Here is a 13374-nt window from a genome sequence, read left to right as displayed (position 1 = left end):
CCAAGGGTCCCCCTTGCCCAGAAGCACCCCCTATGCCCCGCTTGTGAGCAGTGTGTGCCTTATCTTGAGGATGATGGCCCCAATGGTCAATCTGCCCACCCTGACCTGGTTCCCCATGGAACAGTAGTTGTGCGGGGTGCCCAGCTTCCTAATGGTGATAGCCAGGCACTTCTCCGGGATCAGGGTGAGCCAGATGTGGGTGTACTGGCATTGGAGAGTGGGGGCAAGCCAGCTGTGGCACTGAAGGACTGCTTCTCTCTGCATGTGGCCACCATTCTGTAGCCACCCCATGTCATTGCAGTCCCCCAGGACCAGACAGTCCCAGGACCAGAGCTGGTTGGGTAGCTCCAGAGATTGCGGATGGCCTGGCAGTGGTGCTGGAGCTATGGTTGATGGGGTCCCCAGGGCCAGGTCTTGGCTGCTGGAGGGGGTGGAGGGTGGTCGCAATGATGATGGCCAGCAGCCCCACCAGGGCGAGCATGCAGGTGTGGGGCTCCTGTCCGTGTATGGCTCTTGGCTGTGAGCTTCAGGACCATGGACAGGTTCTGCCCTGCTGTGCACAGCAAGGTAGACCTTAGCAGCATGTGCATGGAAGGGCTGTTTGGGAGGGCCCCTTTAAGGGAGTACCTGGCCAGAGCTCCTGGAAGGGCTTGGTGGCCATGCCACCTCACCCATGGCATTTCCAGCCCCAATCTTTTGCAAGGGCGCTCAAGGTTGTGTTGATGCTCTCTTTTGAAAGAGATCGGTCTTTCGAAAGAGCAGATCAAAAGCTTCATTTGTTTTTTGTGTATAGATGCGCTCTTTCAAAAGGCGATCTTCCAGGAGATCGCCTTTTGAGAGAATGCTGTAGTGTAGACATAGCCATCACGTTAACAAATGATATATAAGGTGAGGGGACAGTATGCACTCCTGAAAGTTTAAAAGGAAAATGATCTCTTAGTAGAATGTGACACCTAAACATTTAATATTAAACTGAAATCAATTTGGGAGGCATCGGGGAGATAACATTACAATTTCTGAAATTACAATTCAGTGGACGTTCAGCTCACAGTGACAAGAAAAATCAAACTATACCTCCAAGTGTTATGAGAAACCTGGGTGAAATTCTGATCCATTTAAGTTTAATGAGAGCTATTCCTTTGATATCAAGTTCCATATGGAGTGGAGAGGACAAGAACAGGAAGCAAAGGAGGACTTAATGGCACAAATAACTACTTTACAAGAAAGGAACCTTGGTAATCAAACAAATTCTAAACCTAAGGTACTAGGCCTAAGACTGGGTTTCCTTCTCAACCAGGCTGCAATGATAACACTTCTCAATTTCACTGTGTCACTATGATCATGTATGTAGATGCTTTCTGGAAGAGTGTAATCTGAATCTTTCATTATTGATTGCCTAAAGCTAGGCTATTTTAGAAATGATGCAAGAAAAAAAATTCTTCTGAAGTGAACTGTGTGTCTTCAAAATGACAGCTGAAGAAACATGGTTATAAGAGAAAAATGAAGAATGCCATTTGTTCAGTGACATATTAGGATATCAAAATAAATCTGAGATGCATAAGACTCTTGTAGATCAGATGCTATAGCAACTAGTAATTTGGAAGGAACTAAGCAGTTTGTAGAAGCCAATTTGACAATATCTGGCTGAGATGGACATTAGTTACAGACTTTTCTAATAAAGTTATAAATGAAAACTGAAATGTCACTAACCAACAAAAACATGAGATTCTACCATACCCAGAGAGTATTTTGTTAGTCTTTAAAGTGCTACTTGACTGTTTTTTTTGTTTTGATACCATACCCAGAGATTGTATGTTATTAGAATTACTGTTTGAAGCCTACAGCTAGGCCAAATATAAAGAGGAGCATGATCACATCTCAATGTATTATGATCTTTCTATCTTCTCAGTGTAAGTATACAAAATCTAGTTTCAGTCTTCATTGCATATTCTGTTTATAAATCATGAGAATAATGATATGCCAGTTGAATCTCTTGAGCCTGGCACCCTCAGGACCTGTCCAGTGTCGAATGAGAGAATTTGCTGAACCACAAGATGTTAATATTGTCTAGCAGTATTACCAACGCTTCCACTGCTTGCTGGGAACTTAGAAGACATTTAGGGGTAACTTATTGCTAAACAACAGCACAGAACACTGGGAGCCAAGACTGGTGGCTGTAAACAAACTTCACGGGACCACAGGAAATTCGGCCATACCCATGATAACTACATTCATGCTGGCTTACCCACCTTTACGCTTATGGCTAATTTTTATGCAATAATTTGATTGTTTGTATTAGGGAAAATGCTCAGATGGTGTGGATTACTTGGTCCAGCCCACACCCATGTCATAGCTCAGGATTTTAGCTACTAATATTTACTAAATGGGAAGTGTAAAATTATTACTAACTTAACAATTCATTTCATTGCATTTAACATCATAGACTTTATGACCAGTTAGAGCACTATGTTCTCTGAGAAATCTTAACTGGCTTTTGAAGTAAAGGTCAGCTTTTGGATGTTTGTTTTGGGAATATAAAAATGAATGTTACTAGCGTCTTTAGGCAGCATAGGATCCGATAAAAAAGTTTCTTCCAATATATATCCTTTCTCATTTTATCATAGGGACCTAGACTTTATTTTGCATGTCTACCAAGCTAACTTCAGAACCAATCTGTACCTCTGCTGTACTCTTCATCAGTTCAGATATTCCATTTTTGTCCTTGTACAAAATCAACCTCTTGCACCAACTAAAAAGATATTTTACCAGGAATTGCTAGCACAAAGTTGGTACCTTTGATTCAGACTAAACACTTGAAAGCTGGGTGAAATCATTTTATTAATTCAAACTAAAAAGTACAAATATGTTTTATCATCAGACAGCAAATGTCAAATTAAAGTCTTCTGATTGCGGTACAATCTTTCTCATATGTTAAATTGACTATGAAGGAGAGTAGTATGAGAGCTTTAGGTATCATTTTCTGTTTTATTACTTCTCATTCCAAATGATCAGATTATAAATGAAAAATTCACAGATAGAGTTTTCATAAACTGAACTTCATCTAATCACTGAGTTTTGCCTTCAAACTACTATGAAGCAGTGGGATTCATTAATTAAAGAATGTACCAAACATCCACTTGCTATTTCAAATCCATAAAAATAGGTTCATGACCTACTCTGAATAATGAAATATCTTTTTCAATAAAATAAGCTGCCAGCTTGACATCATTTGAAAAAAAAATTGGATTGTATTGACCTTGGCCTATAGCATATGGATAGATCTGTTATGAATCAACAGTTTCTTACATGTAGAATGTGCACTGGGGGCCATTTTCTTCCATTCTGTATCACAGCTTGCTAAATAATACTGAGATGCTAGACAGGACACACAGCCTTAGACTTTATCTCAGTTAATTTCACAGTTATTATTTTATACATGTTTCTAAGACAACCGTTCTAATAAACTGGGTACCATTGTGTTGTTTTTTTTTAAGAACATCGACTTCTTCAAGAAAAAAAAAGATGTCCTATCCCCTCTTACAGACATTAACAGCATACAGTTTTCTAGAGCACACCACTGGAGACACATCAGAACTATCTTAGGGGAAAGAGAAGTCTTACACTGTTTTCCCAAAATGGAAACCTTAGCTCACTCTTATCTCTAGCAGTAGAGAATTCAAAGCTGAGAATCCCACAATGAGAGCATGAATTCTCTCCTCTGCTGAGAATCAGTGGAACCCACACATCTGTGTGTGGTTTACTGCCCTGTGTAGTGGTACCTAGACCATTTCACAGCAAAAGACTAAGGCTGTGTTCACACAACCCCCTCCTTTCGGAAGCACATGTTAATGAGGGAGTTTGAAATATGCTAATGAGGTGCTACTATGAATATGCAGTGCTTTATTAGCATAATGGTGGCTGCGGCGATTCAATTCCCAAAACAAATGGGAAGAAGTGGCTTTCAAAGACTAGGGGGGTTGTTTCAAAAGGCCGCCGGCTACACAGGTGGCATGCTACTCGGAAGCGGTACTTTCGAATCACTGTGACCATCATTATGCTAATGAGGTGCTGCATATTCATGACAGTGCCTCATTAACATCTTTTGAACTCCCTCATTAACATGCCTGTTCCGAAAGGAGGTGGAATCGTGTAGACACAGCCCATGTTTTCTCTACAGCCTAAGCTCAGAGTCAGGTGGCCTTTAGCTCAAGCTGTAGAGTTGCTACCACTAAACTCCAGAGGTCCCAGGTTTGAGTCTGCCTGTGGGCACTAACATCAGCCCATCATGTATGTATTACTTAAATCCCACCTAAGCCATAATGAGATGATATTTGTGGAGGGGGGATTGGTGGCATGTTCCCTCCTCTCAGATTTCTTTCAGGGTTTGCTGGCCTTGTTTGATTAAAGGGTATGGCCAGAGCTGACAAAGTGAGCCCTCTGGGGAGAAGCAGGAGTAACAGCTGAGAGTTCTGCAGAGGGGTTGCTGTTTTCTGAGAGACTGAGGGGATGGTGGGGACCTGCCTGGAGCTGTTCCAGAGGCAGCTGAATCTTTAATGGTGATGGTAATTATCAGCAGGTACAGGTCATCTCTGAAACATATTTTGAAGCCTTAAGTAGTACAAGAGACTTGTGCTAGACCTCTGGGTGGATGAATGCATCTCAGAATATGCTGCCAGCAACCCCCACAAGTTTGAACATAATTTAAATCAGCTTCAGCCTCCCAGGTGTCATCAACAGCAGCTGTGTTTAACAGGGAAAGGCTGCCTCTCAAATAGCTAGCCGTCAGTGCATTAGAACTTTCAAGATAAAGCACACAATTTTGGGATGAACCTGTCATGGGATGTATATGCCCCACAGTGGTCCAGCAACCAAAGGATTCATATAAGCACTTCCAGCCACTTCTGATTGGAAGCCTCACGGCAGTTGGCATGATAAAAGAGATAGGAAGCAGAGGGAGAGGGGGCTTCTGGAAGGAGGGTTTCCTTCCGGGAGATCCCAGCGGGCCACACATCTACACAACTATTTTGGAGTCTGGAAGAGCTTCTTCCAGATTCTGAATCAGGTGGCCATATGCTAATGAGGCATGGAAAATTTATGTCCGTGCCTCATTAGCATGTTCTGGGCTGCTCATTACCATGTCCCTTCCAGAGGAAGGAGCATGTGTAGCAGCGGCCTTCAAGTTCTGTGTCAGAAAATGCATTCCCTTGCTCTACTTTTATTGATGATTGCTGTTACACTAGCAAATGAGCCAGAGTTCAAGATGCACTTCCATGGAATCTTATCCTTTTGTGAGAAGAGCAATAAGGCAGGATCTATGAAACAGGTAGTATATCTCTGCAGCTTGCTCTCTGCTGTGGGCTGATGTCTTCAGATAAAGTCTTCTCATCCAGTCACAGCCATGACAGGAAGAGGAAGGGAATTGCTAAAGTGCTCACAGTACTTGTTCTCAGGAACAATTGTTTTTGCTCTTCTTCCAAATCCTCGAAACTACGTTCTATTATTTTTGTTAAAAAAGTTAGAACTGGAATATAGAGGGACATACTTTCACAGCTGGGACTGTGTAATATCACACTATTTATGGGTGGGAGACTTTTTTTTCAAGGAATATCTAAGGTGAGATAAGGTGATGTGCTGTGCTGACCTTGACGTCCTGCAGTACTGGACCGGTGGAAAAGGGAGAACTGGCTGAAAATCCAGTTACTTTCAGGATCCCCTCCTTCTTCCTCTTTCTTCCCAGAGTAAGTCTATGTCATGTGGTATATGGCTTATAACCTAACCCAGAAATCTGTGCATATTAGTAGGAGAAGGCTTATTTTCTGGGAGGTCACTTGCACCAAGTACATTGGTATTTAGTGGGATTTTTTTTTATACCAGTATTCTTAGAGGTCAAGTGCATAGATACTGGCACAAAACAAAAGCATAATTAAACAAGATGAAAGTGAAGTGCTAACACAAAATATCTAGAATTTTACACACTAATTAAGTTATTGGGAACATGAGGTTGTTTCTGTCTGGGGATTTCTTCATCATAAAACAGCTATAAATCAACAGGAAAGATGTGTGTTTGAAAACTTGTAAAATGATGTGCCCAGAACTGTAAATACATCTATAAATTCTACTTTAGTTTGCTGAACATAAAAAAAAAATACATTGTGTGCTATTTGCTGCCAAGAATATGTCTAACTCCAGAGAAAGTCTCAGATGTTCAGGTCAATTGATTCGGGCTTACAGGGCTTGGCCTGTGGGGCTAAAAATAGCAGTATGAATGCCCCCATTTAGCCTGGAGCTTGGGCTTCACCACGCTTCCCCGCCAAATGGGTTTCAGATCCTTGGTGCCAGTCCAAGGGGGAACACCTGCACTGGTACTTTTAGCATTGAGACTCCCCCCAAAAATAAGTATATGGATCAGACTCAGACACAGTGTTGTGGGATTTTCTTTTCAGTGTAGACATACCCACAGTCATGACAACAAACTTAATTAAATAGTATTTTTATTTTCTATTTAATATAGACTTGAATGCTTTTTGTTAAAAGTTCATTTCTCTCTGCATGTACACTCTAATCAGCATCCTGTACAACAAACAGGAGAACATCAAAAAAGAGCTCTCAAATCTGGAGTCTTTCATAAAAAAACAACCTTCAACACAAACTTCCACACCGCTGAACTTTACTAAAATAAGACAGGAGATTTACATTAGACACTTCACTACTCTACAGAGGAAAAAGGACTGCAAGCTGTCTAAACTCCTGCCTGCCACACAGAGCCACAGCAGTGGTACCACTAACTCAACCAGCAATATCGTCAATCTGTCCAGCTACACACTCAGCTCAGCAGAAGAGTCTGCTCTTTCTCGGGGACTCTCTTTTTGCCCCACCACCCGCACCCTCACCCTTGCTGACTGAGCTAACCTTGTTATCTCCACCCTTGCTCTGGCTTATTTATACCTGGTGCTGCAGATTTCCAAGACCAGCATCTGATGAAGTGAGTCTGTGCTCACGAAAGCTCATGCTCAAAACTTTTCTGTTAGTCTATAAGGTGCCACAGGACCCTTCGTTGCTGTTCTAGTCATATAGACCGTACATCTGTTTTTCTCAGCACCAGTCTATGATGCGTAATCAGCTCTCCCTGCAGGGGCGTTCTGGACAAAGTAGATTATTTCAAAGGCATGTCCCAGTTTAATGAATATTTTGTTACTTCAAATGCTGTCCTCTACAAGTTTGTTTCCCCACAGGGTTAACTGCTAGAGCCTTGCTCAATGTGATCAAGAAATATGATCCTGCTCTTAACAGGAGGCATTAGGAATTGGCCCACACTTTCTTAAGTGATCTCAGCAGTTCAATCCCCAATGTCTGGGCTCCTATGACAGGTCAGATTTCAGTAGCTACAACTGCATTTAAACACTTGCCTCCTTAAGAGTCCATTGAATGGAAACAGTATGTATTCTTATCAGTAAGACCATGGGACACACTTGATCATTGAAAAGAAAAGAACCACACGAACCAATTCAACTCTAGGTTTTCGTAAGAGTAACTGAAGATTACAGCAATGATACACAAACATTTTTATGTACATTTCTTTCTTTATATGCTACATATTTAAGTTTTTTTTTATGAATTGAGTGCCCAAACCCTTTACTTGGCTTTGACAATTTCAGTCCTACATTATTATTTGTATGTTTGAGAAATTAGCAATGTTAAGTCCTTCTATAAAAAACAAAATCCTAACTCCTGGCACATGTTGACTAGAGGAAGGCGACCCTAGAGCTTAGAGTATATTACTTGGAGAGCAGTTTACAAACACTAACCCTCCAGACCAAGTAAGGCAGAGACATTTTTAATTTCTATTTTATACATGGTAAAACTAAAGCAGCAAAGTTGTCCTGTGAGATGTGACCCTAAAACTGACATGGGAGGTAGGAGGAGTTCCATAGTGGTTATACACTCATGATTTCATTTTGACATCTGCTCAGTTTACAAATAAAAATATGTTTTTCCCTTCAATCATGGACAGCTCTTATAACAAAACCCAGGTTCAGACAATGAAGCTGGGTTCTTTCTACATTATGAATATCCAATAGTTTATTTAAAAAATCTTTGCAGGGCAACATTTGTCCTAATTTACATTGCTGCAGCCACATCTTGTTTTGGCTTCAATGAACTTGAATAAATGTATTAAATGAGAGCAGAATTATCCTTCCATGTGGATCTTAGTTAACAATTGTATTGATAGTGCATGAGCCAGGACAGAATCCACCTCACATTCCCTCACCTGTTCTGACTGATTAAAATATCAAAATCTTATTGTGTCACTATATAGATATTTACAGCTTAACCCATCTTATTCCAGCTATTCTGAAATTCGATTTCAAAGGAGGTTGTGAAATCCTCATCACTCGTGGCTTTTAAGAAGAAGTTGCAAACATACAAGTCAGAGACTTGGTTTACTTGGTTCTGCTTCTGGGCAGGGGAGCTGGATTTCATGACCTCTTGAGGTTCCATCCATTGCTATTCTGCATCTCTCTCTCTCTCCCCCCTTTCTCAAGCTCAATTACTCTCAATTTCTGTTTTGCAACAAGTTCCGTATTGGCTATGTAACAGGTCATTACATAGCCAATTCTGAAAACAGAATTGCAGTGCAAGGTCTGATTTATAGACGTGTTTAATCTCTTGATTAGTTTAATGGGAGTTCCAGGTACTCAGCATCCCTGAAAAATCAAAACTTAAGCAGTAACTCCAAGCCTTAAATGGATTCTTTATCTGAGACTGGATAAGTGTTGAGGACTTCCAGGTGAAATTTTCAAGAGCCTAAATGGCTTAGGAGTGCACGTCCCTTTGACCTTATTTCTATTTGTGCTCCCATGTAATTTAGATGCTTTTGAAAATTCCACTTTCCAGTAAATTACACAGTTTATAGCCCCTGGCTCAGTGGAGTTCTAGAATGGGATTTGTTTTCACATTCTTAGTGCCTTACATCAGGTTTATCATTGTGGAATGCCACATTGTACAAACTGCGGTTCAAAGACCCTGCTGCATCTGGGACAACTATTTGAAAAAATTACATCAGCAGGTTTTGTCATTCCTACACCCATGCAAACTAAAAACAAATATTTAAAAAACTATAAATCTACAGCAAAATGCTTCAGGAAACTATCTGAATAAAGATATTTATTGTCTTGGGTTTCAAATATCACAATTAGAGCTCAAGCTACCTAAAAACTACCAGGTTGACACTACAACATCTCTTATTTTAAAAACAAGCTAACAAGTTATAACTTTCACAATAAATACTTATTTTTGACAAATATTATGTAATCTATCTAAATGAGAGCTCTTCTAAAACCTGGAAACATATGTTCTTTCAATATCCCTGTAACAAAAGGCATAGAGATTGGAACTATATATTTTTTGTAATTAATTTCCTTAAGATAATGTTAGAAACCTCAGAATCTTTAAAATATAGATGAATTTCAAGGTGAGCCTGCTAGCAGATGTTATTAATGACATATGATTTATTGTAACATGAAATCTGATCTGATCTGATATTACTAGCTGAACTTCTTATAAATTAAAATTTCCAACTGCTGAAAATGCTCAAAAGGGCACTCACAAACCAGTTTCACCAGTTTCACCTGAATCTACAATACTGGCACTAGGTAAGTATCTGATACCTCCAGCAATATGCCTTTACGAACCACTGTGTATCCTCTTCGTATAATTCTTGAGAGTGAAAAAGTATCTGAGCTTTCTGAAGAGGAGCTGTTATAACATGGGTTTTTATAGCAGTATTTACTGTCATATAACAAACCCTAGATCATGATAGAGCCTCACAGATGTTGAAGGGGTACTGAGTGTGTAAGAAGCCTACCATTTCATGGCTTGTAACAACTGCAGTTCCTGTGGCTGGGACAGCACAGTGTTTTTGGCCACACCACAGTGATTAATGGTTCCACTCACACCACCCTGTCTGTCTTGTCTACAAAGTAGGGTGGACAAATTTGGGAGCAAAGATCCACTGTGCTATAAAAATAGCAGCCTGTGTGTCCCTCATCCGTTAGGGGAGCTTGCTTACCTGAGACATAATTGCTCCAAATATCCCCATGGATATTTCCCAATTCAAGCCAGTGTGCAAATGCCACAGTTTGGCCCAGAGAGAGAATATATTTTTAAGTATATAAACAAGCATGTGCCGTATACATTCAATTGATTCTTTTCCCTCCTTTGTGCCTTTAAATGTTACTTAAGACTTCTGAAATGTTGTAGTTCTCCATCACTGTTGATGTTATATAGCTCTTATCTGAGAGACAAACAAGCATTGTATTATGGATTTTATCTACTTAGTAAACCATCTACTGAGGAAAGATATCTTTAAATGTATACAGACACACGGTATATTACCAAAAAAGCTTTGGAACAATGCTCTATATCAGACCCAGAAAGGAACACATGGATATATGAAAAGTTTCAATGTGCACATTTTAGACACTTCCCAAGCTACTTAATGATAAGTAGCATATATTTATAAAACAGCTTTCAGTTGCCCTTCTCACAGAGTATATATGGAAGAGCCCCCCCTGTCAACATAGGAGTGTGTATGCAGGAGTGAATGATAAGGATCCCCAGCTGCAGCTGTCTAATAAGTGCTCTGCAGTTTCCTAATGGCAAAGTGTCAACTCAGGGATCCTCAGATACCACAGTGCATCATCTCTATCATGCTAATCTTAAGAGTCAATCATTTTACAAGTGAGAACAGTTTATTTATAATGCTGCTCACTTCAACTGAGCTACCAGCAGATAGAACTGATGTTAATCAGAGTAATCTGGAACTGGCTATTTAAGGTAAAATGCGGTGACATTCTGTCTTGTAGTAATATTCAGTATGTTTAAGGAAAATGCAGAATTTACATCCTCGTGGAATATATATCTTAACCATTTGAAAGCAACCTATTCATATGCAAATATTGTTTGTGTTCTTACCTACTGTTGAACTTCTCTGGATGTTTTTCTCGCATGATGTGGAATCTGTGGGCAATTGAAGCATCCTAAGAGAAAAAAAAAAAAGAAAGTGTAAATCTATCATTATGGCTAAAATAGCAAAATATAAAATTGAAATTACAACGAAGGCACATAAACCAAAGATATTTTGTGCACTATCATCTAAGCAGTTCCCTGATAATGCTGAAAGCGCAGCTATACAGTATTCCAACTAGCAGATGTATCTCCAGATCATTCATCTACTACATCTTTTATAGTCTGTTACTTCTTTTAATATGAATGGAATATGATGGGTTATTTTTTTCTGAAAGTATCTCTTAACTCTTGTGCAGCATCCAGGAATTTATTTCAGTGAAGGTTTACTATCCACATCATTATTTTTGCAGGACTGCCAAATAAATCTATGAAATCTCTTTTTTTGGTAAAGTACAGTAGGAGATCCAGTAGGGTGACTTTACCAATATACAGCCTGAGCACTTGTACAGGCCTCTCTGTGTTTGGGTATGTTTGCTGTTCAGGATGCTCCAAAGGGATTGTTCACAGAGACAAGTGGGAAAGGAAAAACAAATCTCACATGTAAGAATACATGATGAAAATATGGCTGAGCTGTCACAGGGGAATAAACTACTGGTCTGGCTCCATCCAGGCTAGAATGTGTTACTCTTTCCAAATCTAAGCCTCGATCAATGACCATCTAACCCCCAAAGACCTAGAAAAGGAAGGAAGAGTTGAAGAGGCTGACCAAGAAAAGCTGACATCTGACTGAAAGAGATAGGAACTACCCAGGCAACAGTCTCTCTCCCGCTGCCGGAGCTGGAATTGACTGAGTTTAGGGAAACGAACAGAAGTGTAAGTAAAAAATGTCTAAGCTTTTTACTGCATTTTTCAGTCTCGCTCTATGCAGTTCGTTCCACAGCACTATGAATTAATAGTGCTTTGTTTTGAAAGTGCTGTTTCTTTGTTATTGCAGACATATGCATCACGTACTCTTAAAGGTAAGTTATTATAGGTGTGAAAAACAAGCTGAACCTGTGTTGTTAAAATGGATGGGAGCAGGGAACTACAGCCCAGAGTCTCATCTAAGGCTGCATCTACACTACAAGATAAAAATGAAATTTAAAGGCGTTAGCTCGATATTAAAATCTCTCTGTCTTCACTGTTAATACTATTGGCTCGATTTATTGAAATGTAATACCAATAACAAAATACTAGTATTACGGGATGGATATAGCATCAATTTTGAATTTAAAATCTTGAATAAAGGGTAGCATGGAAGTGTGCCATAGGTATCCCACAAAGCTACACAGTGGCCCTCCATGTATGGCTGTTTCCTTATATGTTACTCTCCATCCAGGTGCACAGGAAGAAGGTATCAGGAAACCTGCAAAATTTTTGATTGAATTTGAATTTGAACTGGAATTTAGCAGCACCCAGCCCTGCAAATATAAAGGGCACCCATAATGAAAAAATCCCTTTGCCCATTGCACTGCACCACATCAGTAGCAATTGCATCATTAGCCATCTCTTGCAATCATGAGGACTCAAGGTAGTGATCTGCCTAGTACTTCTCAGGATCGCAAGAGAGCTCCAGCATGGACCCAATGGAAGGTTCTGGATCTTCTTGCCATTTGGGGGACCAAGTGATGGCAGAGAGACTTTGGGTGGCCAAGAGAAATGCGGCAATCTATTATCAGATGTCATGTGACATGATTGCTCAAGGTTACTCCCAGGACTGAAAGCAATGCTGGGTGAAGGTGAAAGGACTCCAGCAAGCCTATCAAAAAGTCCAGGAAGCCAACCAGCAGTCAGGGTAGCTCCGCAGACCTGCCAGTATTATCAACAGCTGCACATGCTTCTTTTTTTTTCCTTTCTTTTTATGTTACATCAAACCCACCCACGCAGCCATCCATGCGGCTGTAATCGAACCCTTCCCCACCATCCCCTCTATGCAGATTGATTATTGCTCCAGGAACAGCCGAAAAAAAATTTTTCCCTGCCGCAGGACACCTGGCCAGGACAATTGGCAGCTTCCCCTGCTTTGCAGCCCCCTTCCTACAAAGAGCAGACAATTGCTTATAGCTTATCATGCCCACAAAGAAATGTGCTGCATAACTGATGGCAAATGATGTATTGTGGAATGCACACTTACTATCCCATCCTTAATAAGCCTTTAGCGGCCTTCGAAAAGGCAATGTAGCAGACAGTAAGCAGGGTCGCCCAATATAACAACAGGTATTTCCACATTGCCAAATGCAATTTTCCACTTGGCGAAAAAAGTCCCATCCAGGAGCTTTCTGTACAGGCCAGAATTTTGGAAGACGTGTGCATCGTGAACTCTCCCTGACCCTCCAACTTTGATGTCTGTGAGATGACTTCTGTGAT

The 13374-nt window shown here is 40.4% G+C and overlaps 1 protein-coding gene across 1 annotated transcript in view; it reads right to left on the bottom strand.

Moving 5' to 3' along the window:
- The window catches only part of DGKB (diacylglycerol kinase beta), a 481053-nt gene that overhangs the window by 186351 nt on the left and 281328 nt on the right, over positions 1–13374 (bottom strand). Inside the window, exon 20 of the mRNA XM_074986201.1 lies at positions 10975–11039. Coding sequence (XP_074842302.1) covers positions 10975–11039 — 65 coding nt within the window. The remainder of the gene's footprint in view (positions 1–10974; positions 11040–13374) is intronic.

The sequence above is a fragment of the Carettochelys insculpta genome, chromosome 2 (assembly GCF_033958435.1).
Source record: "Carettochelys insculpta isolate YL-2023 chromosome 2, ASM3395843v1, whole genome shotgun sequence".
NCBI classification, from domain to species: Eukaryota; Metazoa; Chordata; order Testudines; family Carettochelyidae; genus Carettochelys; species Carettochelys insculpta.
This window is presented reverse-complemented; position numbering and strand designations above follow the sequence as displayed.